Source organism: Panthera onca, chromosome A2, assembly GCF_046562875.1.
Source record: "Panthera onca isolate mPanOnc1 chromosome A2, mPanOnc1 haplotype 2, whole genome shotgun sequence".
NCBI lineage: Eukaryota > Metazoa > Chordata > Mammalia > Carnivora > Felidae > Panthera > Panthera onca.
The window spans coordinates 61,456,571-61,479,480 of NC_138340.1; the positions used below are offsets into that span (position 1 = coordinate 61,456,571).

Consider the following 22,910-nt stretch of genomic DNA (forward strand, 5'->3'; position numbering starts at 1 on the left):
TGAGACAGCAGCTGCCCACTGACCACAGCCCTCCTGCCTGCAGTAGTGCTCGGGGGAGACCCACGAGGGGCTGGCCTCCCACAGGTCAGCCCCCTGCCACCTCCCCCTGACCCCCAGGCACCAGCTAGGGTGCTCTCCTCACCAAGCCCACTAGGGTCTGCGGCTGGCTGCTGGCTCACACGAAAGCAAGCAGCAGCGACCAGGTGCACAGCATGCCCTAGGGGGCACCTGGCCCACGGGCAGGCTCTGTGCACCTCCAGTGTCACTGTCATGTGGGGGCTGAGTCCACCTGGAACATCTGGTCTGGGGCGGTGCTAAGGTCACTGGGACCCCTGTGCCTCCCCTTACCAAGCCAGCCAGGACCCCTCTGGCCTCTCTGAGCCTGGGGCTGTCAAGGGCAACACCCCCAGGGGGGGTGGGGTCAGCAGGCAGGGGCCGGGGTGGCTGGGCCGGGTCTCACCTTGAGCTTTCTTCGGGCATTGAACTTCTTCAGGCACTCCACAGTCTCCTGCCTGTGCATCATAGAGGCCACAGTGGAGCGTTGCTGTGGAAAGAGAGGTGTTAGCTTTGCACCTGAGGCGACTTGAGATGGGGATCAGGGAGAGGGACAACAGGGCCGTGGCACCTACGGGGGCCAGCAGGAGGCCATCCATCCCAGCTGCTGCCTGGCCCCAGTGCATCACCCCTTACAGCCTGCCTGCCCCCACCTCATGCTCACCCTGCTGGCACCCCAGACGGCTGTGTCCCCGACCCATGGCCCCCTGGCTTGTCCCTTGTCAGCCTCCACGTTCTGTTCCCTTACATGAGGGACGGGGCCTCTCTACCCCCAGAGCCCTGTCCTCCCAGAGACTGAGGCCTGTGCCTGTGCCGTGCCCAGCAGACCAGGGGGCCCGTCAGAGGCAAGGAGCGGGGTCAACGCGCTGGGGACACTTACGCAGACCCACGGGTGCTTCAGCGCCTCGTGTGCGGTAATGCGCTTGGCGGGGTTGATGGTCAGCATCTGGTTGATGAGGTTTTTGGCTTCAGGAGTGACCGTGTCCCACTCGGGGGATGGAAACTAGAAAGAAAGCAACACGTGGGAGAGCCTGAAGCCCCTACCCCAGGCAAAAGCCCGAATTCTCCGAGGAATCTCATCCAGGTCATGATTCTGGGGAGGTGGTCCCGCCCATTCCCTGCCCCCCGCCCCGACAGGGCGGGGTCCCAGCACTCACATCGTAGGCCCCTGCCTTGATCTGCTGGTACAGCTTGTGCTGGTCCTCGTCCCAGAAGGGCGGGTAGCCCACAAGCAGGATGTACAGGATCACCCCTGCGCAAAGCAGAACGCCGGCCTCAGGCTGCCGCCTGGCCCGCAGCACCTACCCCTAGAGCCCCCGCCCCCTCCCAACCACCGCCCAACCACCGCCCAGCCCCGCCCAGCCCCCGCCCCCACGCAGCCCCGCCCTCAGCCCTTTCCCCTGCAGGCCCCAGCACCGCCCCCACCACCACGCAGCCCCGCCCCCAGCCCCTACACCTAACACCCGACCACGCAGCCCCGCCCCCAGCCCCTATCCCCGCAGTCCCTTCCCCGCCCCCATGTAGCCCCGCCCCCAGATCCTACCTCCAGCCCCCCAGCACCCAGCCCCTACCCCTACAGGCCCCCCCCAGCCCCCATCCCCCAGGACCACGCAGCCCCGCCCCCAGCCCCCGCCCCCACGCAGCTCCGCCCCCACCCCCCGCTGCCCCTACCCCGCCCCCAACACCACGAAGCCCCGCCCCCAGCCCATCACCAACCCCGCCCACCACCACGAAGCCCCCCCACCAGCGCCTACTCCCAGGCCCAAACCACCAAGTCCTTGCTCCCACCCCCTATCCCTGCAGTCCCCAGCCCCTGCCTTCGCCCCCGAAGCCCCTGCCCCCCAGCGCCCACCACCACGCAGTCCCAACCCCAGCCCCTACCCCCACCCCAAAGCCCCCGCCCCGCCCTCGAAGTCTCTGACCCCAGCCCCTACCCTCAGTCTCCACCCCCGCAGACCTCCAACCTCAGGCCCCCACTCATTAGGTCCCCCACCCCCGCAGCCTCCCGGAACCCCTCAGCCCCCACTGGTGCCTCACCCCCAGCCCCCCACTAGGCAGCCCCACCCCCACCCCACACTCTCCAGACCCCACAACCCCTACCTGAGCCCCACACCCAGCAGAGCCCATCACTGTGCCCTTGGAACACAAGTGCAGTGACACACCAGTCAGGGCACACTGCTCTCCCCACCAGGGGACAGGGGGTCAGAGGCCCAGCTCCTGCACTTAACAGCTGCGGTGGCCTTGGCCTTGGCTGCGATGGGGACCCTGCCCAGAGCCAGTGAGCCACATGAGGGCACTGGGGTCCTCAAGTGCTCCCCCCACCCCTGAAGTGTCACCTCAGGTGCTCAGCTCTGCAGGGGATCCTCAGGCAGCCGTGCCAGAGTGGCCTGCACAGCCCCCTACCCCTCCAGCACCCTGCCATCCTTGCACCCAGGCCTTTCACTGGGGAGGTGGGCTTCTGTGAGTGGGGAGGGGCCCCCTGGCTGGGGGCAGCCCAGGGGCAGGTCTGGCACAGCCCAAGTGGCATAGGCCCATGACTCCCTCCCCGAGGCCCCACCCACCGACACGGAGGCCTCACCGCATGCCCAGATGTCCACCGGCTTGCCATATGCTTCCTTGCGCAGGACCTCTGGGGACAGGTAGCCTGGCGTGCCAGCGAACCCTGCAGACAAGGAGGAGAAGTGTGAGGGCTGAGGTGGCAGCTGACCCCCGCCCCACCTCCACCCCCACCCCAGCCCACCAGGACACTCACCAAACCACGCCTGCTGGTCCCCCTGCACCTCGATGGCCAGGCCAAAGTCCGCCAGCTTCACTGCGGCCCCTTTGCACTTGCTGGCCAGGAGCAGGTTCTCAGGCTGCAGGGAAGGCGACGAGCCAGTGGGCGTGTGGTTACACCCGGGGCGTCACGGAGGGAGCGGTTTGCAGGCTGCCCTGTGGGGGCCACCCCGGGCGTGGCTGACACCCTGTGACCTTCCCGGGGACAGAGGGGAGTGGGCTCACACCCAGGGAGGCGACCGGACTAAAGGCACCCTACAAGCCCTAGCAGGTAGCATCCCCACCCCACGCCCCCATCTGGGCGCTGAGACACGGTGGGGGGCTACCTGAGGATGGTGACCCCAGAGGGCACGGAGGAGGACCACGGGCCCCATAGCCCGGGCACCTCGGAACATCAGCCCACCAAGTCCCCCTGGCTTGGCTGTCCCACCCCCAGGCGGGACAGGCCCGTCGCAGGCCCCATCCCCGCCCGCCTGGCCTCAAGGAGCAGCAGCCTTGCTCAAGCTGAAATGACATTCGTCCCCATCCCACAAGAGCACCAAGGGGGCTGCCGTCCTTGACCTGGGACACGTGGCCCGAGGGCCCAACAGGGTCCCTGTACACTGAGTCCTGTACACAGGGCCCCTTCCGTCCTGGCCCAGCCACCTCCCGCGGTGGTAGCCTCTGGACTTCCCCATCGGTGACCAGGCCAGGGGCTCCTGGGGCCCTCAGCCCCCTCACCAGGCCACCCTCCCAAAAGGGAGGCCCACTGAGACCACACTGCCATTTCAGGGTAAACACCACCCACACAACTGTGTAAACGCTGCTTGTAACCCTGACGTGTTAGATCGTGATAAGAGGCCCTTGGAACCCATCAAAGATGCTGCCCTGTGGCAGGAACCAGGGACCTTCTGGGCTCCATCCCTACAGAAGACACATGACGGGGACATGTGGCCCTACCCACCCAGCACAGCCTGGAGGACCCTGAACACCTTCATTTTGCCCACGTGAGCCAGGTAGGAGGCCCCCCCACCTCCTCCTGCACCCACATGAAGCAGTCTGAAAGAGCAGGGGCACAGCTGTGGCCGGCCAGGGGGGTTGACCTGAATTCCACAGATCAGAGAGAACAAAACCGCACTCCTGAGAAGCAAGACTTAAGTGAGCTTGGTCTCAGGGAAGGGCTGGGGATCCCAGGAAAGGAGGGGATGCAGCAGAGCCCCACCCCCTGCAGCCCCTGTGCGCTCTCCTCCCTCCCTTCTCCCTGCCTTGGCTGAGAGCAAACCCACCATGGCAGGGCCTCTGGGGCTCTGTCCCAGTCAGGAGACCAGGAGGCAGGGCCCTCTCCAGAGGAGGGCACTCAGCCCTTCACACGTGGCGGGAGGCTGAAGGGTGCTGTTTGCCCCCGGGGTCACAGCTGGGCTGTGGGGAGCACTACCGTGGCCCCAAAGATAGCTATGAATCATGAACAAGGTGGGGATGCATGCCTCCAAGGGATGCTTGGAGGTCCTGAGCCTACCAAATACGGTGACAGAGGGGAGACTCATGACAAGGCAGGCCGGCAGCGCAGGCACAGAGGGCCACAGGACCACGTGGGACATGCAGAGAGGGGGTCCTGAGCCTGCTCCTGGCGGGACCTCGTCCCCAGAGCAGCGCCACAAAGATCAGCTCTCTCTCTCTCACACACACACACACACACACACACACACACCCTGGTGGCCCAAGGAAGGTGTGACCCCGTTCAGTGTGAGCACACATCCCATGGGAAGGCTGGTCTCAAAGGCCACCTGGGGACTCTCTGCAGGAATGACAGGCCCACGCCCACCCCCACCCCAGAGAAAAAGCCAACAGGAACACAGCTTGGACAGACTAGGAGGCAGGGGAGGGGGAGGGGGAGGAGGAGGGCTGCTGTTCCTCCTGAGGCCATGCTGTGCCCTGCAGGTGACAAACCAGTTTGCCTAGAGCTGAGCCTGGGGCAGCAGAGACTTGCAGCCTGGGCTGGACACTGGCAGAGAGCAGGGAGGCCGGCCCCTCACCCCCTGCTCCCTTGGCATCAGCCCTACCTGCGTGCCCCACGCCAGGTCTGAGCCTCACCTGGAGCCCAGAAAGAAACACCCCAAGTAGACATAGGCTGATTTTTGACACCTGCCCTCTCTCAATCCTGGACCCTGGAGGGGTCTGGAAGGACATGTGCAGACACACGCATGCATGCACATATACACACACCTTTGTGCTCACACATGCATGCACACACACACACCTTCATGCACACACATCTCACACACATGCATACGCACACACGCCTTCACGCACGCACACACACCTTCATGCACACACATGCATGACATACACACTTCACACATACCTTCATGCACACACACGTATGCACGCACACACACATCTGCATGCACCCACATGCATGACACACCTTCAGGCACACACCTCACACTCATGCACACACACACCTTCATGCACACACACCATCACACGGACACGCATGCACACACATGCGTGCAAACACACATACATGTGAGCGCACGTTTCTCCTGCCTTTGTGCACACATACTCACATACCCACACAAGTACACACATGCACACCTGCACACGTTCTCACACACATCTGCTCATGCACATATATACGTGCACATGTCCCCACACACACAGCATTTCCTGGCATGCTCACTGCTCCTCCGGGGTCTCCTTTCGCAAGACATGCAGGTACAGACAACAGACACCTGGCACAGAGCAGGGTGGGGGACTCACCTTGAGGTCCCTGTGGACGACCCCCATTTGGTGGCAATGGAGAACCGCCTCCAGGATCTGCTGGATGCAGTGACTGTGGCAAACAGCAGGGTAATTAGTGAGAGTGGCCTGAGGGGTGGGCAGGTGTGTATGGCACTGGGGTGGGATCCCCTGCCTGGCGGGCTCACAGGGGAGCAGGGAATTGAGATGTTGCCTGCCATATAAGAGAGGAGACGCCAGCCAGAAGGGGGCCTCTGGGGCTCCTGCCTCACCCCCACAAGTCGGCACAAGGCATGGCCAGGCCCCCTTCACCCCTCGCCCTGCCTTCTCCTCTGACCAGGCTCACGGAAGGGACACTCAGAGGAAACATCCCTGTTCTGGGGGCACCTCCCCAGGCGCATGCCAACCGAGCCTGACCCTGAGCCAGTGGCCCCTGAGAGGGAGGCCAGGGCTGAGCCCACACCCTGTCGGGCAGGCTTGCAGGCGGAGAGGAGGAGAGGGCCTCGCTCTGTCCCGGGTGGTGCCGACACTGCGGCCAGTCGTTCAGGTGTTGGAGCAGGTGCTGTTCCAACAGCCCTGAACATCCACACGGCTGCTGGTGGCTCAACTCCGTAGCAGCCTGGGGGGGACGGAAGTTCTCCTGGCACAGAGGCAGCCCAGCTCTGCCCGGAGCCCCGAGCCAGGGAGCAGTCTGGGAGGACTGGCTGGAGGGAGAGGTCAGGGCTATTCTCAGGCACCTTGGACACCTGTGCGTCAGCAACACTGCTGCACACCAGCCCCAGGGGACCCCGCCCCCCTGCCTCTGTGCACACAGCACCTTGAGACCTGGGCCTGCCTGCTGCCCCCAGATAGCCCCAGGTGTCCGGACCGTTTCCAGCTGCCCCCAGAGCCAGGCACAGGCCACCGGGAGCCTACCGCCCAGGGTCTCAGTCACAGCCCCTCTGGGTGGGGGTGAGTGAGGGATGCAGATTGCCTCAGAACGCCTCCTGCCACGGCTGGACCCTGACTGAGGGTCAGCTGGAAGGGTCAGCTCTGTTTTCCTGACAGCAAACTCAGAGAGGGGGCAAGGGACCAGATCTGCTCCTCAAATAGTTCTGGCCACCTCTGGAAACCATCCGCCAGCTGCATAAAAAAGGAAACTTGGGTGTCCTCCTTGCAGAAGCCACGCCCTTGGACCCCCGATGGTGACAGGTTCGTGAGCTTTGTGGGGGTCAGAAGAAGCCAGGGCCAAAGCTGTGGGCCACAGCCCCCCTCCCATGTCCTGACTCTCCTGCCCTTGTGTCCTGGGGCCTCTTGTCTCTATGTCCTGATACTCCTGTCCCCGTGGCCTGGCCTAACTCACTCCCAGAAACTGCCTCCTTGTTCTTGTGACTCACAAAGCCCTCATCTGCCTGGAGCAGTCCCCTGTGACCCTCATCCCTGTCCTGGTGGCACCAGGCCCACATCCAGCCACCACCAGACCCTGTTACTGCAGCCATGGGCTCAGCCCCCATGGGCTGACCTCCCACTGCAAGCTCATCCGGGAGACCTAATCTGCTGGCCAGAGCTTGGCCATGAGGTCTGGGAAGCTCTCCTGGGCCCCTCTTCTGAGGTTAGGGCAGGCCACCAGCACTTGCCACTGAGGCCACCTAGCCAGGGCCCAGGCAGGGGAGGACTCTGCCAGCCTCCAGAGACCTGCCACCCGGAGTGTGTGTGCACAGTGCTCGGCTGCAGGCCCCCAGACGCCCGCACACTGCAGCACCCACTCGGGGCGAGGGAGGCCCCTGCTAGACTGGCCCTATCCTGTGCTGCTGCAGCTCGGCCTTGGCTGTGCGTCTGTGTGCCCAGCTGTGTGCCCTGCCCTCCCCCAGTGCCCCAGCTGAACTCACAGCCCACAGCAGGTGTTTCCTGGGCCCCTGGCCGCTCCTGTAAGCCCTGGGTGATCTGGCTTCAAGTTCAGACCTCTGGGATCACTGCTTGTCTCGCTTGGGGTCTGGCCCATCTTCCACTTTCACCCTCGAGACCCTTCCTGGATCTGACCCTGGACAACACCCTGTGGACTCCCCCATGCTGGTCACCCCCCTGCAGCCACACGGCAGCTGCGTCCTCTGTGTGAGTGTCTCTGCACTGAACTGTCGCCTCTGTGACAGTAGAGGCGTGGCCCTTTCCTCTGCACTGTGTCCCTCGCCCCATCCAGCAGAAGACATTCCGAAAACATCTGTTGGAACCACGGGTCCATCTGCCATAGGACAGATGGATGATGTTGGCTCGGAGGGGGTAGGCTCACCCCCTGCCCTCCTCCTCGTCCCCTCTTGGGGATGCAGGGCCCAAACCGTCGCCAGAGATGTGAGACCACAGCGCCTGAGCTGGCACAGTGTCTGTGTCACCCCAGGACCATCACGGGTCTGACTTGGCCATATGGCTGAAATCAAGGCCTACAACTCAGGACAGACCCTGCTCCAGGGGCTTCACGGCCACCCTGATGGAGAAATGGAAGGGCAGGGGTCCCGGGTGCTCAGGAACCAGCTGGCTAAGCACACCGCGTCCCCGAGAGAAAGCTGTGTGGGGCCTCCCCGCCCGTGCAGCTGTGCCAGCCGGTGTCCAGGACCAACGTGGGAGCTGCCTCCACGGCCTGCAGACGCCCATTCTGGGCAACCCTGCCCGCTCAGGGTTTCCGGGGACCGCACACCGGCCACCTCACCACTCCCAGCTGAGACCATGGCCGTGGCGGACATGAGGTCACCTGGCCAGTCACGAGGTGCTGTCTGCCTCCTGCCTCGGCTCACATTGTACCGTCTTCCTCAGAGGGCTTTTCTGTGGTCAGAGCTGTTCTCAAGTGCATTCCAGATGCTGGCGGAGTCCTGGCTGCTATATTCTCAGGGTCCAGGCTCTGAGGTCACCCCAGCTGTGCCCTTGCCACACCCCTCCCCCTCGGGAGCCAGAGTCCCAGGGGCTCTCATACATCTCCCAGGAGCCACACAGCTTTTAGGTTTTTAAAAGCAGGGTTCTAAATGTTCTGAACTTTGCTCTCCCTGCTCTGAAAAGAGACCCTTCAGTCCCCCACAAACTACCAAGTCAAGATCTGACTTCCTCCCCGAGGACCAGTCTCTGGCCTTCTGGATTAGCAACTCCTCCCGGGCTCCCACCTCCTGCAGAGACTGGACACACTACAAGCCCCCGGGGACGCTGGGCTGTGAGCAGCTCGGCCCTGGAGGCCCCCGGAAGGGCTGCCAGTTAACTTGCTCGGGGCCGGAGCTCCGCGCCCACCCCATGCGGCTGGCGTCTTGGGTCCCCGGCCCCTTTCGGTGGCGGGTCCCCCGAGAAAGGCAGTCGACACCGCTGCCCTCCCAGGACGGGAGCTTGCCTCAATCACGTCTGCCACAGTTCCTGACGATGCCCACGGGTGGCCACCACGTGGACGTCCACGCCAGACTCTGCCAGGCCCTCCTGCCCGAAAACAAAGCAGCAGCACAAAGGTCAGGTGCGGGACACCCCAGGTCAGTGCAGGGCCGGTGCTCCCAGGAGAAGAGGCAGCTGGAGGCGTGTGGATTTTATCAGTGGGGCCAGCCGGAGGCACTCCCCAAGTGTCCCCTGCCCCCCTCGTCCCCTCCTCATAGTTGGGCTATGAGCAAGGCAGGCTTTGTGAGAGACACCTGGGCACCTGTGGGTGGGGTCTCTTCTGGGCCGGTTCCAAGGGGCCCCTGACACAGCGGAGCCCTCCACAACAGCATCCCCAAGAATACCTGCCCTCCGATGGGGCAGGAGAGGTCCACAGGAGTTGAGGGGTGGGGCTGATGGCTGGAGGAGGTGTTGGAGACGAGGCCAAGAGGCAGGCAGCAGGGGCAGGTAGGTAAGGGAGGAGGTCTGAGGCCACAGGTGTTGGGGGGCCTGGGGTATGGGGTATGGGGAGTGGGACCTGGGGTATGGAGTGTGGGGCCTGAGGTGTGGGGTATATACTGGGATGTGGGGTGTGGGGCATGGGGTCAGGGCCTGGGGTATATGCTGGGATGTGGGGTGTGGGGCCTGGGGTCAGGGCCTGGGGTATATGCTGGGATGTGGGGTGTGGAGCCTGGGGTGGGGGTCCTGGGGTGTATGCATAAAGTGTGGGGCGTGGGATGTGTGCACAGGGCATGTGCATGTGCATGGGGTGGAGACATGGGTGGGCACAGGGCACGGGAGGAGGGCACAGTGGGCAGGCTAGAGGGATCCAGGGGCCCCCAGCCAAGATATGGCTGCAGGCCATATCACCCCTCGGCCACGACTGTCCACTGCGGAATGCAGGGATGGGGCCAGGCCCCAGGCAGTAGTGGGTGCTGAGGCCAGTGAAGGCATACGACCTCCCTGGGAAAGCCAGGCGGCAACGGAGGCAGAACTGGAAGGCAGTCCTCCTTGACCTTGTGCTGCCCCGGGGGGTGGGGGGGGGTGAGACCTGGTCTGGGGACAGCCTGCTGGGACCCTTCTGTCCCGGCCCCAGAGCCCCTCCCGCCCTAGCAGATGCCAGGACAATTGGGCCAGCAGGCAGGCACCCACACTTGGGAAGTTCCCCCCCGAGCTGCTCTGAGGACAGGAGCACAGCTCCACTTCCTGCTTTTCTCGAAAGAGGAAAACGAGGGCTGTGTCTTCCTGCTCCTGAAGGGGATGGGCAACTCCCAGACCCCTGGGCTCCTCAAGGAGCCTCCAGAAAGTGGCCTGTGCCCTGCCCTCTGCCCCTGGGCAGTCTGGCTGGAGGGGAAGCCCAGCCCAACCCTGGCTGTGACTGTGCCAGACCACCTGCCTGCAGCCCCCGGGGTTTTTGGGGGACCTGCTCGCACCTTCTCACCAAGCCCAGGCAGTTACCAACGGGCAAGGTCGCCCATGGGTGCACAAGCAAGTCACAAAATGTACTTTTAAAAATAACATTCATTTTCTTGAATAGAAAAGCAATACATGTTCATTAAGGAAAATTTTTAGGAACAGACAACACAAAAAATTAAAAATAAAAATCATCCATAGTTAAGTCCACGGCCTGGAGATGGGCACCGTCCCCCTTTATCTCTGTCAAGTGAGTGTCTCCTGACCCTGGCAAGCAGGGTGGGCGGGTGGCAGGGGAGCGGCCTCAGCACTCTTCAAGCTGAGATGCACGGTCAGGGTTCAGGGGGCATGCGGCCACCAGCATGGGCCACAGCAGGTCACGGGGTGGGGGGGGTGGGGGGCGCAGCCTTGCAGGGAGGAGGGCCCTGCGGTCCCCAGCAGCGTGCCCAGATAACGGGGCCCCTCACCTGCTGTGCGGTCTGACCCCAGCAGGAAGGGCTGTCAGGGGCTGCACGGAGGCTTCACGGGGAAGGAGCCAAAGTCCTTCCGTCCCTCCACACGGGCCCTGGCTTGCTGCCTACCGCCCCTCGAAGGAGAGCCTGCAGATGTGTCCCGGAGGCTCGATCCTCCCCTGCTTCCCTTCCTGTCTGCGCCCTGGGGAGGACGGCACAGAAAGGGCTTCCTGCCTTCTTTGGAGAAGCGTTTGGAAACTGCCCAGCTCCTGGAGGAAGGCCTGCTGGGTGCCAGCCGTGGGCCACGGGCAGGGAGGGCATCCTGGGGAGGCCAGGAGGGGCCACCGTCACACGCTGCCGTCCACTCTCTCCCTTCCAGCCACCCAGGGAAAGCACCCACTCTGTGGGCCCGCTCCTACTCCAGGAGATCTGGACTCCAGCCACACCTCCGCTCTGCGGGAGGACACGCCGACTGCCCCCTGCTCTTGGAACCTGCTCAGCCTGCCTGGTGAGGCAGGGCTGGCAAGAGAAGAGGGTAGGGGGAGTGAGGGCTGCACACTCACCTGGCATCCGCCTCACTGTAGTACTCTCTGGCCACGATGTCCTCGAAGAGCTCCCCACCTGTCACCCTGCAGGCAGAGCACACACAGGTCAGTCTGGAGACCCAGTCACCCTCATCACTTCCATCGCTGTCACAGCCGCTGATGTCAACTTCTCTGGCTCGTCCTCCTCCTCCCCCCTGCCTCCACCTTGTCCTCTTCCTCCTCCTTCCCCCTCCTCCTCCTTCACCTCATCCTCCTTCTCTTCCTCCCCCCTCCTCCTCCCCCTGCCCACTCATCCTCTTCCTCCTCCTCCCCCTCCTCCTCCTCTTCCTCCTCCTCCCCCTCCTCCTCTTCTTCCATCTCCTCCCTATCCTCCTCTTCCCCCTCCCCACCTCCCCTCCTTCCTCCTCCTCCTCCTGCTCGTCCCCCACCTCCTCCTTCTTGTCCTCCTCCTCCTCCTCCCTCCTAGGAGGATTCCACTATCACCACTTCCACCTTCACCCTATTGTCACCTAGGACTGACAGCTTACCGAGTCCTTATACGTGGCAGGATTTGACATTCGCAGCCCTGCTCCAGGACACAGCACAATCATGCTCAGAAAACCGAGTCTCAGATATCTAAGTGGTGCTCGCATAGCGGGCAGCACAGGAGTTTGAGCCAGGCCTCTGCAATATTCCCTGGGCTTTGTGACTCTAATTCCAGACCTGAAGAGATCTGGCTCATTCCTCACGTCCCCCAGAACCAGAGATGTGTCTCTTCACAGAGCAAGGGGCCAGAAGAGACTGTGTGTGGACCTGGCCTCCCTGGTGGGTGAGACCACAAGGTGTTCAAAGTCTGTCTAGGAAGAGAGTGGGATTTCTGCCCACACAGCCACTGTCTGCATGTACCTGCTCAGCGACTATCCCTCAGGCCCTACCATCCGGATGAATACCCAGACAGCAGCCACTGCCTGCAGGGCCTCTGGGAACCCAGAAAGATGCCAGACAACCTGGGGTCTTTTGGGCTGGAAAACATGGTGTGGGCAGAAAGGTAACGACAATGGGGTGAGGGACACATACACAGGGAGCAGGGAGGAGCCATCCCTGGGTTCGCCCGAGCCCCTCACCCGGCTCAGCAGGCTCTGAGTCCATCAAAGGACTCTGCCCAGGCTTCCCACCCTCTGCAGCCACACCGGCCCTGGGGGCTGTGGGCTCTCCATCCGCATTTCTGCTCTCGTCGGGCCTCATCATTGTGCCCAGTGCTCAGGGCTGTGGCCTGTGGCAGGGGCACTGCTGGACGGGTGACCCTGTCATGGCTGGGCTCTCCTTTAACAGTGGAGAAAAATGAAAACAGGACATGCTGGGTGTTAGCATGCCCCCACTCCAGCTAGACGCCTGCCTCACGAGCCCACTGGCCACTCCAACGACTCCGGGAGTGGGAGCATTTAGGGCCCCACTCTGCCACCAGGAAAGCCTGAGACTCAGAACCGGTGACCACCTAAGGGAGGCAGAACCCCGAGAACCTAGGAGAAGCGACCTTGTTATCTCTCTGCACACACGGCAAAAAGGTCAGGCTCTGAAGACCCAGAGTCTAAACACAGAGCAAAGGCAAGAAAGCCACCAGGTACCGGCCAGGACCCAGCAGGAACACAGGGAGCCACCCTAGGAAGCCTCACCCAGGGCTGGGGACAGGCCCTCTGAGTCCCTGTGTCCACTGGAGCCTGTCTGTGCTGATGGGCACCTGGGGCCACGTGCTCCAGGGCCACAGGGCAGGGAGCTGGTGGCTGGGTGGGGGGTGGGGGGGGGGGTGGCATCTCACGCTGTCCAGAAAGGACCTGATCCAGAGGCCGGCATCCCCTCCTGTCCTCCCTTTCTGCAGCTGGACAACGTGGCTGATTCTGAGCTGTCCCCAAGGCCTTGGTGACATTCCCAGGGTGGGAGTGGGGAGACCTATCAACTCCTGAATCCATACGGCCTCCAAACTTGGGGCCTCCTGAAGGTGATGCCAACCCAGGCTCGAAGTGCTTCCCCAATTCTGGCACCACGGACCTGTCGAGGGTCTGCGGTGTGATGGGGGGGTTGTGGAGGGTGCTGGCAGGGCCTGCCCCTATTCTTCCCTGCTCCCGCCCCGCCAGCCCCAGAAACAGCTGCCTGAGGCCCAGGGGCATCCTGGGTGCCCCAGAGCAGGGGCTTCAGCAGGGTCAGGAACCACTGCAGGCTTGCAGACCACAGAGGTCTGTGGGGCAGGCATGCGGCGCCCAGGCCCTTCCCCTCCCCCACTCCCTACAAACACCAGCCAAGTGCTTCTTGCTGGCCTCCCGTCGTGTGGGCCAAGAGATAAGAACCTCTAACATGTGCATGCACATACATGCAGTTACATACACACGCACATGCACACACATGGATGCCGTGCCCTATTCTCTCTCTCCTTATCTGCTCCTGAATCACACCCACCCACCCGTCTGCCACCAGGGCCTGGGCAAGGCCACCCCCCAGCCCCGTGGCCTCTACATTCCCTGCAAAAGAGGCAGGTGAAGCCGGCTGGGTCTGGGGCACACCGGGTGACAGCAAGCCTGCCCCCTCTGCAGGGGTCACAGGACAGACTTCTGGGACACAGCCTCAGCCTGGTAGTGGCAGCTGTGTCCCCAGGCAGTGCTGGCCACCGGGGGTACTGAGAGGTAACCAAGCCCTTTCAGGGACAGGAGGACCCAGAGGAGGCTGAGAGCTCTCAGGCCCATCTGTCCTTTGAGGGAGGAGCAGCTCTTTGCGTGGAGGCACTCTGGCCATGCGGCGGTCCAGAGGCCACTAGGGGCCGCCCACAGCCTACGGCCCCTGCCCACCCAGGGCCCTGGTCCCCAGACACAATGACTCACAGACGCTAAATATAGCTGTGCGGTGGGAGCTGTCAGGGATGGGGATGAGCTCACTGCTCCTAAATGCAGCAGGAAGCGAGAGGCAGCCAGAGCCCCAGAAGCCTCCCCTCTCGGCCACTGGGCACACATGGGCTCACGGCTGCTGCACGCCCCCAGGAGGACCCAGCGGGCAGACGCCCCCTTGCGGGACCCGATGGTGCAAACAGGAGGCAGGAATGCTGGCGGGAAGGGAGGGGCCCGGGGGTCAGGGCCTGTCCTCCAAGGGCTGGGGAGGCCTCGGATCCCACCCCAGGAGCAGCCGTGGGGCGCCCCCCCCCCCACCCCCAGCTGGCACTTACAGATCAAAGACCAGGTAGTGGAACCCCTCTTCAGAGATGCTGTCGTGGAGACGCACTGTTGGGGCAGAAGAGGCCATGAGGGGCTCACCCAGCCTGGGACCCGCCCTTGCCACTGAGCCCCCCTCCACACCTGCCCAGACCCACCTCCTGCATGGAGGAAGCCCACCCATCCTGACAAGGGCTTGGATTCCCCACAGCCTGAGGCTGGGGCGCCCCCAGGTGGGCAGGCTACAGGGCAGAGCCCAAGGGCATCCACGGGGCCACTAGGTGTCTGCTGTCCCCTTTCCCCTGCCAGAGGGAGACTGAGGCCCCTCTCAGCAACCCCCCACTCCTGCCTAGGGTGCACACAGTAGCAGGAGGGATGGGGCCACAGGGTGGAGGCTCCCTGGACCGGGCCCTGGAAAGGAGCCATTCACAGGGGAGGTGCACAGTGGGGCCCAATCGCCAGCCTCTCGGGACAAGCTCGGGGAGCCCCGGGAGGCATCACTGGCCAAAGCTCAGGCCCCGGGTTCAGGCCTACCCCTCCTGCCTGGTCTGCCCCGTGTGCTCCCGGCCCGAGTGCTCCCGAGCCCGGGGTGTGCTGGCCAGAGGGCCCACTAGCGTTTGACGGGCGAGCCAGAGAGCGGACAGCAAGTTAGTGCTTCTCAGCCCAGGCGTCAACCACTCTGTCCTCTCTGTCCAGCTAGAGACGCACAAGCACCGAACGGCACACATTTCTAGGAATGGCCCATTGTGCACACGGCCCCTCACGTGCCAGCTTCCGCCCTCTGTGCTCCGGAAGCCTGCCTCGTGCAGACGCCACTCTCGGTGGGTGCGCCAGCCTGGGAGATGCTGCACAGAGAGGTTCAACTACCAGCTGGGAGACACACAGCTCCCGAGAGGTACACACAGCTCCCAGCAGTACAGGGACCGGGGCGTGGAACCCCGGGAGCTGCTCTCCTCTCCTGGCAGGGCAGGCCAGTGGTGCTCAAAGAGTGGGGCACAGCACCTTCCCCCAGGTCACAGCCCCTCCCTCATGCCCCTGCTGCCGCCCTAGTTCCTGACAGCCTGCAGGCCTCCTCCCTCCTTGGTTCCAATCCTCCCAGGGCCTGGCCAGGCCGTGTCTCCGTGCCAGGAAGCCCAAGCCGGCCGCGGCGGTGCTGACAGGGGCCAAAGCCCAGCACCAAGAGTGGACTCCGGCCCAAGCAGTCGGGGTGTCCGGGCCCTGTGGAGGGGGCCACACGCTGGCTCGGCGGGGGGGGGGGGGGGGGGGGGGGGAGGGGGGCGGCTGCCCTCCATTTCAGGCTCTGTGTCTCCACTCGAGGTCCAGCATCCAGCCTTTTCCCCTCCATCCTCACCATACTCATGAAGCCAGGTCCTCCAGGGCCCATGGCCTCCGCCTGCTGCCTGGGCTCAGTCACCCTTCCCAGGGACTATGGGGAGGCCTCGGGCCTCCACTACGGGGAAGCCCCTGCTGACCTCCCTCCCACCCACACAGCAGCCCAGGACCCACTCCACCAGCCTGCCCTGCTTCTCTGCAACACACAGCAGAGCCCTGCTCACTGCACCCTCCTCCCCAGACCCTCCTGTGAAAAAGGCGGGGTGAACAAGAGCTCACCTACTCCTGGCGTGGACTCAGCAAGGGGCCTCCTGAGCAGCCGCCTCTGCCCCCCACCACCCCCACTAAGCTCCAAGCGGAGACAGAGGCCTGGGGGCCCCTGAAGGCAGCGCCCACTGAGGGACATTCCTGGGGTCCTTCTTGTCCTTCCCTGGGGGGGGGGCCAGGGGTCCATAAAGCTGGGTGGTACTGTCCCCCAGTGCCGCTGAGAGGGGGGTCCCGCCTCCTTGCCCGGGAGACACTGGAGGGGCTCCGTGTGGAGTGCAGACTGTGTGCACGTGGACACTCTTTTTTTAAAAACATTTTTAATGTGCAAAAAATATTTTAATGGTTTAGAAAAATCAGACTGACTTGTGACAGAACTAAGTAAAGAGAGAACCGTCACTGAATCCTCTTAAAAACAGCACGTAAACAACACTGAGCAGGGTGCACGGTGACAAGAAAGTCGACGGCATCTAGAAACTGTGCTTGGACACGGAGGGCCGGGGGGATGCACCCAGGATGCTCCCCTCGCTGGGGCCCGGCACCTCCAGACCAGGGGACTCTCAGGGGGTCCTGCCACCCTCCCAGGCAGGCTCTGGACCCCCTCCCTGGACCCCTGTGCTGAGGTGGGAAGGCCCAGCCCAGATGTGTAACATCATGAGCTGCGGGCCCCAGGATCTGGACCCTGGAAACCTATCTCCTCCCCCCTGTCCAGGCAGGGAGCCCTCAGAGCGCACTGTCCTCCATGGCCCCCACCTGCCCAGATCAGGGGTGAACCACCCAGCAAAGGAACTCAGTTCTAACCCCAGAAACCAGGCCCGAGGAGAAAGGGTCAATGTGTAGAGGGGAGGCTGTCTCCCTTCAGCCTTCCCCCAGCCTCCCCAAAGCCCCCAGCTCCACAAAGAAGGGCCTCAACACTGCACCTGCTCTCCACCTGACTCATCCCAGGGCCTGCTGGGCACTCCCCACTTTACAGATGGGGAAACTGAGGCTCCTTCCCTCTCCTTCCCTTCCCTGTCGTCCCCACACCCTGGACATGACTACTCCCTGAGTAAGCGGGCACAGGAAGGGGAGCCCCTCTCAGAGCCCCTGCCCTGCACCAGGCTTCCTCTCCCAGGGGCCAGGTGCACTTCTGTCTAGGGTGGGGCTGGGCAGACCCAGGCCAGGGAGCAAGGTGCTCCCCTCACCTCCCCTTGGAAGTCTGTCCCACTACCACTCAGAGGGCCTCTCCCCAGTCTCAGCCATGCATCTACCTATTCTGGAATATTCCATCTGCACTCCAGTGTCAGCCCTCCATCAGCCTGTTCTGGAATGTTCCAGATGAACCTGTCTCAGCCTTAACTCCCTGTGTTCTGGAATGTTCCCACGGCACCCAGTCTCACCCTGTGTCTGTCTGTTCTGGAATGTTCCCTCTGCACGCATCTCAGCCCAGCCTCCCCAGTTTCTGGAATGTTCTAGCTTAACCTGTCCTGTCTCAGCCCGGCCTCCCCCATGTTCTGGAATGTTCCCTCTGCACCATGGGCTCAGCTCTGACTCCCCCATGTTCTGGAGTGTTCCCTCTGCACAGTTCTGCCCTGTGTTCTGGAAATAAAGCTGCTATGAGGACTTCCGGGACTGATCAGAACTGACCAGGAACAACATGGGGCATCCAGGCAGGGCAGGGCGACATCTTGTGAAGTGTCTCAGAACACCAACCGGAAGAACACCTGGGTCCTCCCTTCTTAAGAGGGGATTCGTGAAAATTGCTCAGAGTGGCGACCTGCCCTCAGCTGGTGCTCAGAGGATGCAGGGGAGGCGCTGGCAAGGAAGGGGTGTGAGTAGAGTTGGCAGGGTGGTGCTATCTACCAGGAGAACGAGGACAGAGGGAGAGAAGTGCCTGGCATCTGGCCCAGGTACACAGAGGACAACAGCTGGGGTGGTGGGAGATCGGGCTGAAGCCCACCACTCGCCCAAACATCCCCTACCCTCTGTCAGTGAGGACTGGGCTGGGGTCCCTGTGGATGCCTGCGTCACAATCACTTGACAGGCTGGTGAAAGTCCCCATTCCTGGGCCGCCCCAGGCCCGAATCAGGCTTCCTGGTGGTGGGGCGGGACCCTGCATGCCAGTGGGTCCAACACACTCACCTTGAGAATCTGGAAGTAAAAGCACACGGGCCCAGGCCCAGGGCTGCAGGAGCCCACGGGCACAGGGGCACAGGGGCTGCCCGGGACGTGGGGGGATTTGCCTCCCCACCCCTCCCACTGGTCCGGGCCAGCTGGAGAGACCCAACACCCTGCAGAGCCACAACCAGTGGCGGAGGGCCCCCAGGACCAGCCCTAAGGCCTGGCGAGGCTTCCCAGGGCCTCTTGGGCCTCTACAAGGCTGAGGGCCTGGTCTGGGGATGGTTCCCAAACTGGCTGCCCCTCACCACCTGCTGTTCTTACAGAGTCCTGGGCCCTGTCCTGGAATAACTGAACCAGAATCATGGCAGGAGGGGCCCAGGACTCCACCCTGACAAGCTCCTGGGTGTCCCTGAGGTGGCACACCCAGAGTCCCCTCCGTGCCTTCTGGCTGTATCCCAGAGGGAGCTCCAACTCCCTAAAGGGCCAGACTCGGGAAAGGACAGGCAGGTGCACACACATCCCTGCTCCACAGAGCAGTAAGCAGAGGCCACACTCGAGCCACACTGGTGAAGGAGTAGCGATCGAGTGGCCAGCTGACTCCAGGGTCTGCGGCCCCTACAGCCATACCACTCACAGGGGACATGATCTGGGCTTGCAGGGCAAAGGGCGTCCGTTCCCCCAGGCTCCCTGGGCTCTGCGCCCCTGCCGGGATCAACGCCCCAGGTCACAGCACCAGAGACTGGCAGGGGTCGGCAGCGGTTCTCCAGAACCAGACCTTGGACCTCGGGCCAGGACTGTGCCTGCTATGGTCTCAGAGATGTTTGGCTTCCCAATGTTTTTCTTTTTAATCGGGCTGCCTCGTGGCTCTCCTGAAGCCACAGAATGTTCTCACCAGAATCACACACAACTCAGGGTTACAGAGCGAGGGGAGGGGACCTGTCCAGGCAGAGCTCCTGCAAGGGGCTGCCCCGAACCCCCAGAATCTGACGTTTCCGGGGGCCTCAGGGTAGGACACGTCTATAGAGAAGGAAAAGGGGACCTTCTGGTGACTCTGCAAGTCCGATCGTTGGGGGAGGAAGGCTGCTGGCTGGAGGAGTAGAGAGGGGGTTCCCGGCCCCTCAGGGGGCTGCTCACCAATGTTGGAATGCTTCAGAAGGCGGCAGATTCGAGCCTCTCTCTCCAGCTTCTGGTGATCTGGGGACAGAAAGCAACACGGTATAACCTTGTGCCCCAGCAGCCTATGCCCGGCACTGCAGAGACGGCCGGGTGCCGGACACACTCTTGGCGGTGAGGACATGCCACCACCTTCTGCCCGCAGAGGGGACGTGTCAGGTTGTGCCCCTGTCCCCGCAGGGGTCCTGTGGCAGCGCTGGGGCAGGAAGAGGCTGCCAGGTGTTTCCAGCTCGAGGCTGCGGGCGGAGGCGGGAGCCCCAGGTGGTTCAGGAAGAGAAGTACGGAACTGAGGGCACCAATTTCATCCTTCATTTGTTTGTCCTAATTCCAAACTCTGCGGAGCCTCCACTAAAGTCCAGTGTGCTCTTCAGCGGCGGCCGTGGGGCTGGCGGGGCGACGCTGTCCACCGTTGGGGTCAGCGTGGGCCTCGGCAGGATTTCAGGGACCATCTGGGGCTGCACAGATCCCCAGAACACAGGCCCGGGACTGTGATGGCCAAGGTGTGTTGACGCTGCCATGGAAGCTGAGTCCAGGCCCAGGGGGAGCTCGCCATGGGCAAGAAGCAGCCAGAACGAGCCCCTGGGAGCCCTCCCTGCCCACCCCCCCAACTCACAGCCAGGGCTTCAATTCCAGAGGCTGCCCCTCTAAGGGCTAGGCAGTTCTTCAGAAATGTTCTATTTCAGGGCGCCTGGGGTTCAGTCCGTTGAGCATCTGACTCTTGGTTTTGGCTCAGGTCACAATCCCAGGGTGGTGTGATCAAACTATGAGTCAGGCTCCACACTGAACGTGGAGCCTGCTTAAGATTCTCTCTCTCTCTCTGCCCCTCTCCCTCAATTGTGCGTACTCTCTCTCTAAAATAAAAATAAAGTTAAAAATAAAAATATAAAAGGGCGCCTGGGCAGCTCAGTCGGTTAAGCATCTGACTTCGGCTCAGGTCAGGATCTCGCGGTTCATGGGTTCGAGCCCCACATCGTGCTCTGTGCTGACAGCTCGGAGCCTGGGGCCTGCTTCGGATTCTGTGTCTCCCCCTCTCTCTGCCTCTCCCCTGCCTGCGCCCTGTCTCTCTCTCAAAAATAAACATTAAAAAAATAAAAATAAAATAAAATAGAAAAGAAATGTTCTATTTCAGACAAACAGACGTTACCAGAAAAAATTTTAAAGTTAATGGAGATTTCAATAGCAAAATACTGGAAAAACCCATGTTTCCATTGTCTAGAGAATGCAGCATCAATGTGGCTACAGTCACACAACACACATCAACATGTGCACACCACCCCAACACCAGGCTGAGTGAAAAAGCCACTTATAAAAGAAGACTCACAATGCACTTTTATTCACCGAGGTCAACACGCACAGGTCACTGGGCACACACGTGTGGCCTAACCATCAAGAAAGGCAAGGGGTTTCCAAGTTCAGGATGGCAGCTGTCTCAGTGTGGGACGTGACTGGGGAGGGGGGGCCGGGGGGACCAGGGGTCCTGACCCCCCACTCCAGCCCTGTACATGCTGAGCCCCTCAGAGCAAGGGTCTGGGGAGCACACGACCATGCCAGACAACTGCCTGATTCACTAGGACTCCAGGCAGCACCCGCCTGCAGGGCGCAGTTAACGGGCTAAGTACACAGGGTCCTTGGAGGCAGGAAGGCCGCTGTGCAGGCCTCCTCAGACCTGCCAGGCCCTGGGCCATGCGACAGTGGGGAGCCTGGAGGGGCAGGACAGTCCTGAACACGGACACACCTGCAAACACGCAAGTGTCTTTCCTGAGCGGGACGGTCACGCCCGTAGACAGACACCTCTGGGAACAACTCAGGTCCAGCCGGCCCTCCCCTCTCTCAGCACTCAAGCCTCCAGAGATGCTAACACTGCCCTGCCCTGCCCACCTGGCACCCACCTGCCCGGCCGGGCGCCCAGCCCTGGGGCGACGCTGGCGGAACCACAGGGACAGACCCTGCCCCCCACTCCCTCCCTCATGTCCACACCCAGCGAGCCCTGGCGGGAGCTGAGCACCTACCCACAGACAGCGGGCACTGGAAGCAGTCCAGGCATCACCACTGGGGGGATGAATCAAACATGCTTGTAACAGAACACACGCAGCATGGATTCCACTCCCCAGTCTGTGTGCGGCTCAAAATGAGGCAGCGATAACAGAACTCGGGCTGGGGCTCCCTGGACCTGAGGCCCACCTCTGGAGGGCAGCGGGGAAGGGGCTGTGGCCACAGCCAGGAGCTCGCTCCCCCTCAGGCCAGTGGGAGGGCTGACGGGGGCTGGGGGTGCATCATGGCTTTGTGTTGTCTTTCATAGGGTTTTCTTTTTCTTTTTTTTATTTTGTTTTTTTACATTTATTTATTTATTTTTGAGAGACAGAGAGACAGAGCACAAGTGAGGAGGGGCAGAGAGAGAAGGTGACAGAATCTAAAACAGGCTACAGGCAGGCTCTGAGCTGTCAGCACAGAGCCCGACGCGGGGCTCGAACTCACAAACTGTGAGATCATGACCTGAGCCAAAGTTGGACGCTCAACTAACTGAGCCACCCAGGCGCCTCTCTTTTTCTTTTTTTTAAGTGTATTTTATTTTGAGAAAAACAGAGCATGAGTGAGGGAGGGGGACACAGCGAGGGAGAAAGAGTCCCAAGCCGGCTCCACACTGTCAGCAGAGCCTGACATAGGGCTTGAACTCATGAATGTGAGATCATGACCTGAGCCGAAACCAAGAGTTGGACGCTTAACCGACTGTGCCCCCAGATGCCCCTATAGGATTTTCTCTTAAGTTACTATGCTGAACATTTTTCAAACCTAGAGAAAAGCTGCAAACAGTGAGGTCCTCAGAAAATGCACATTTGTATGATTGGTCTTTCCGTGTGCACACGCTTACTTTTTCTGAGGGTTTGACAGAAGCCACACTAGGCATCCTTTTACCAGGGGACACAAGGTGTGCACGGTGTGTGTGTAAGAGCAAGGACGTCGTGCTGCATAATCTCGGCGCACGCACCCCGTGCACACCCCATGCAGCAGGTCGAACACCGGTGCAGACCTCGAATCTAACCTACAGTCCACATCCTGGTTTTGCCAACTGTCCCAGTAATGTTTGAGCTAACCTCACCCCCCAAATGTGGATGCAGCTCAGAAGCCAGTCCACGTGTGGGTGGGCCAGAGCAAAGCTGGGGGCAGGGAGAGCTCGGGAGGGTTAGGGTGGTGGGAGCTGGGGCAGTTCCCTCTGGAAAAAAATGCCAGATTTGGGTCAGACATAAAAATCAGGAGGAAAATGCAGGTGGGAACCCACCTGTGGGAAGTAGGTAACTCAGAGGCTGCATTTCATTACTGAAAGCTGTCTCCAAGGGCACAGCTCCATCCACAAGATGGACTGGCTCCTGGGCGCATCTGGGCAGATAAATTATTCGTGTGGCCAGGAGAGGAAGCTTGCCTGCCCGGGCCCACATGCCAGTGGTCCACCCCATGGCCACAGCAGGTGTCCGACCCTCCTGGCTGGCCCCCTTCAGGATCAGGTCAGCAACACGGGGCCAGGAGAGGCCTGATGCCACGCCAGTGACAACACGCGA

At 62.0% G+C, this 22,910-nt stretch overlaps 1 protein-coding gene across 10 annotated transcripts in view; it reads right to left on the reverse strand.

Moving 5' to 3' along the window:
- Window positions 1–22,910, reverse strand: part of CAMK2B (calcium/calmodulin dependent protein kinase II beta) — an 82,044-nt gene that overhangs the window by 17,449 nt on the left and 41,685 nt on the right. For all 10 annotated transcript variants that reach the window (XM_060632024.3, XM_060632030.3, XM_060632023.3 and 7 more), the window contains exons 3-11: window positions 19,318–19,377; window positions 14,502–14,556; window positions 11,333–11,398; window positions 5,569–5,641; window positions 2,807–2,909; window positions 2,633–2,716; window positions 1,212–1,306; window positions 935–1,057; window positions 461–544 (exon numbers count right to left, since the gene is read on the reverse strand). In XM_060632024.3, the coding sequence (XP_060488007.2) occupies window positions 461–544; window positions 935–1,057; window positions 1,212–1,306; window positions 2,633–2,716; window positions 2,807–2,909; window positions 5,569–5,641; window positions 11,333–11,398; window positions 14,502–14,556; window positions 19,318–19,377 (743 nt within the window). The remainder of the gene's footprint in view (window positions 1–460; window positions 545–934; window positions 1,058–1,211; window positions 1,307–2,632; window positions 2,717–2,806; window positions 2,910–5,568; window positions 5,642–11,332; window positions 11,399–14,501; window positions 14,557–19,317; window positions 19,378–22,910) is intronic.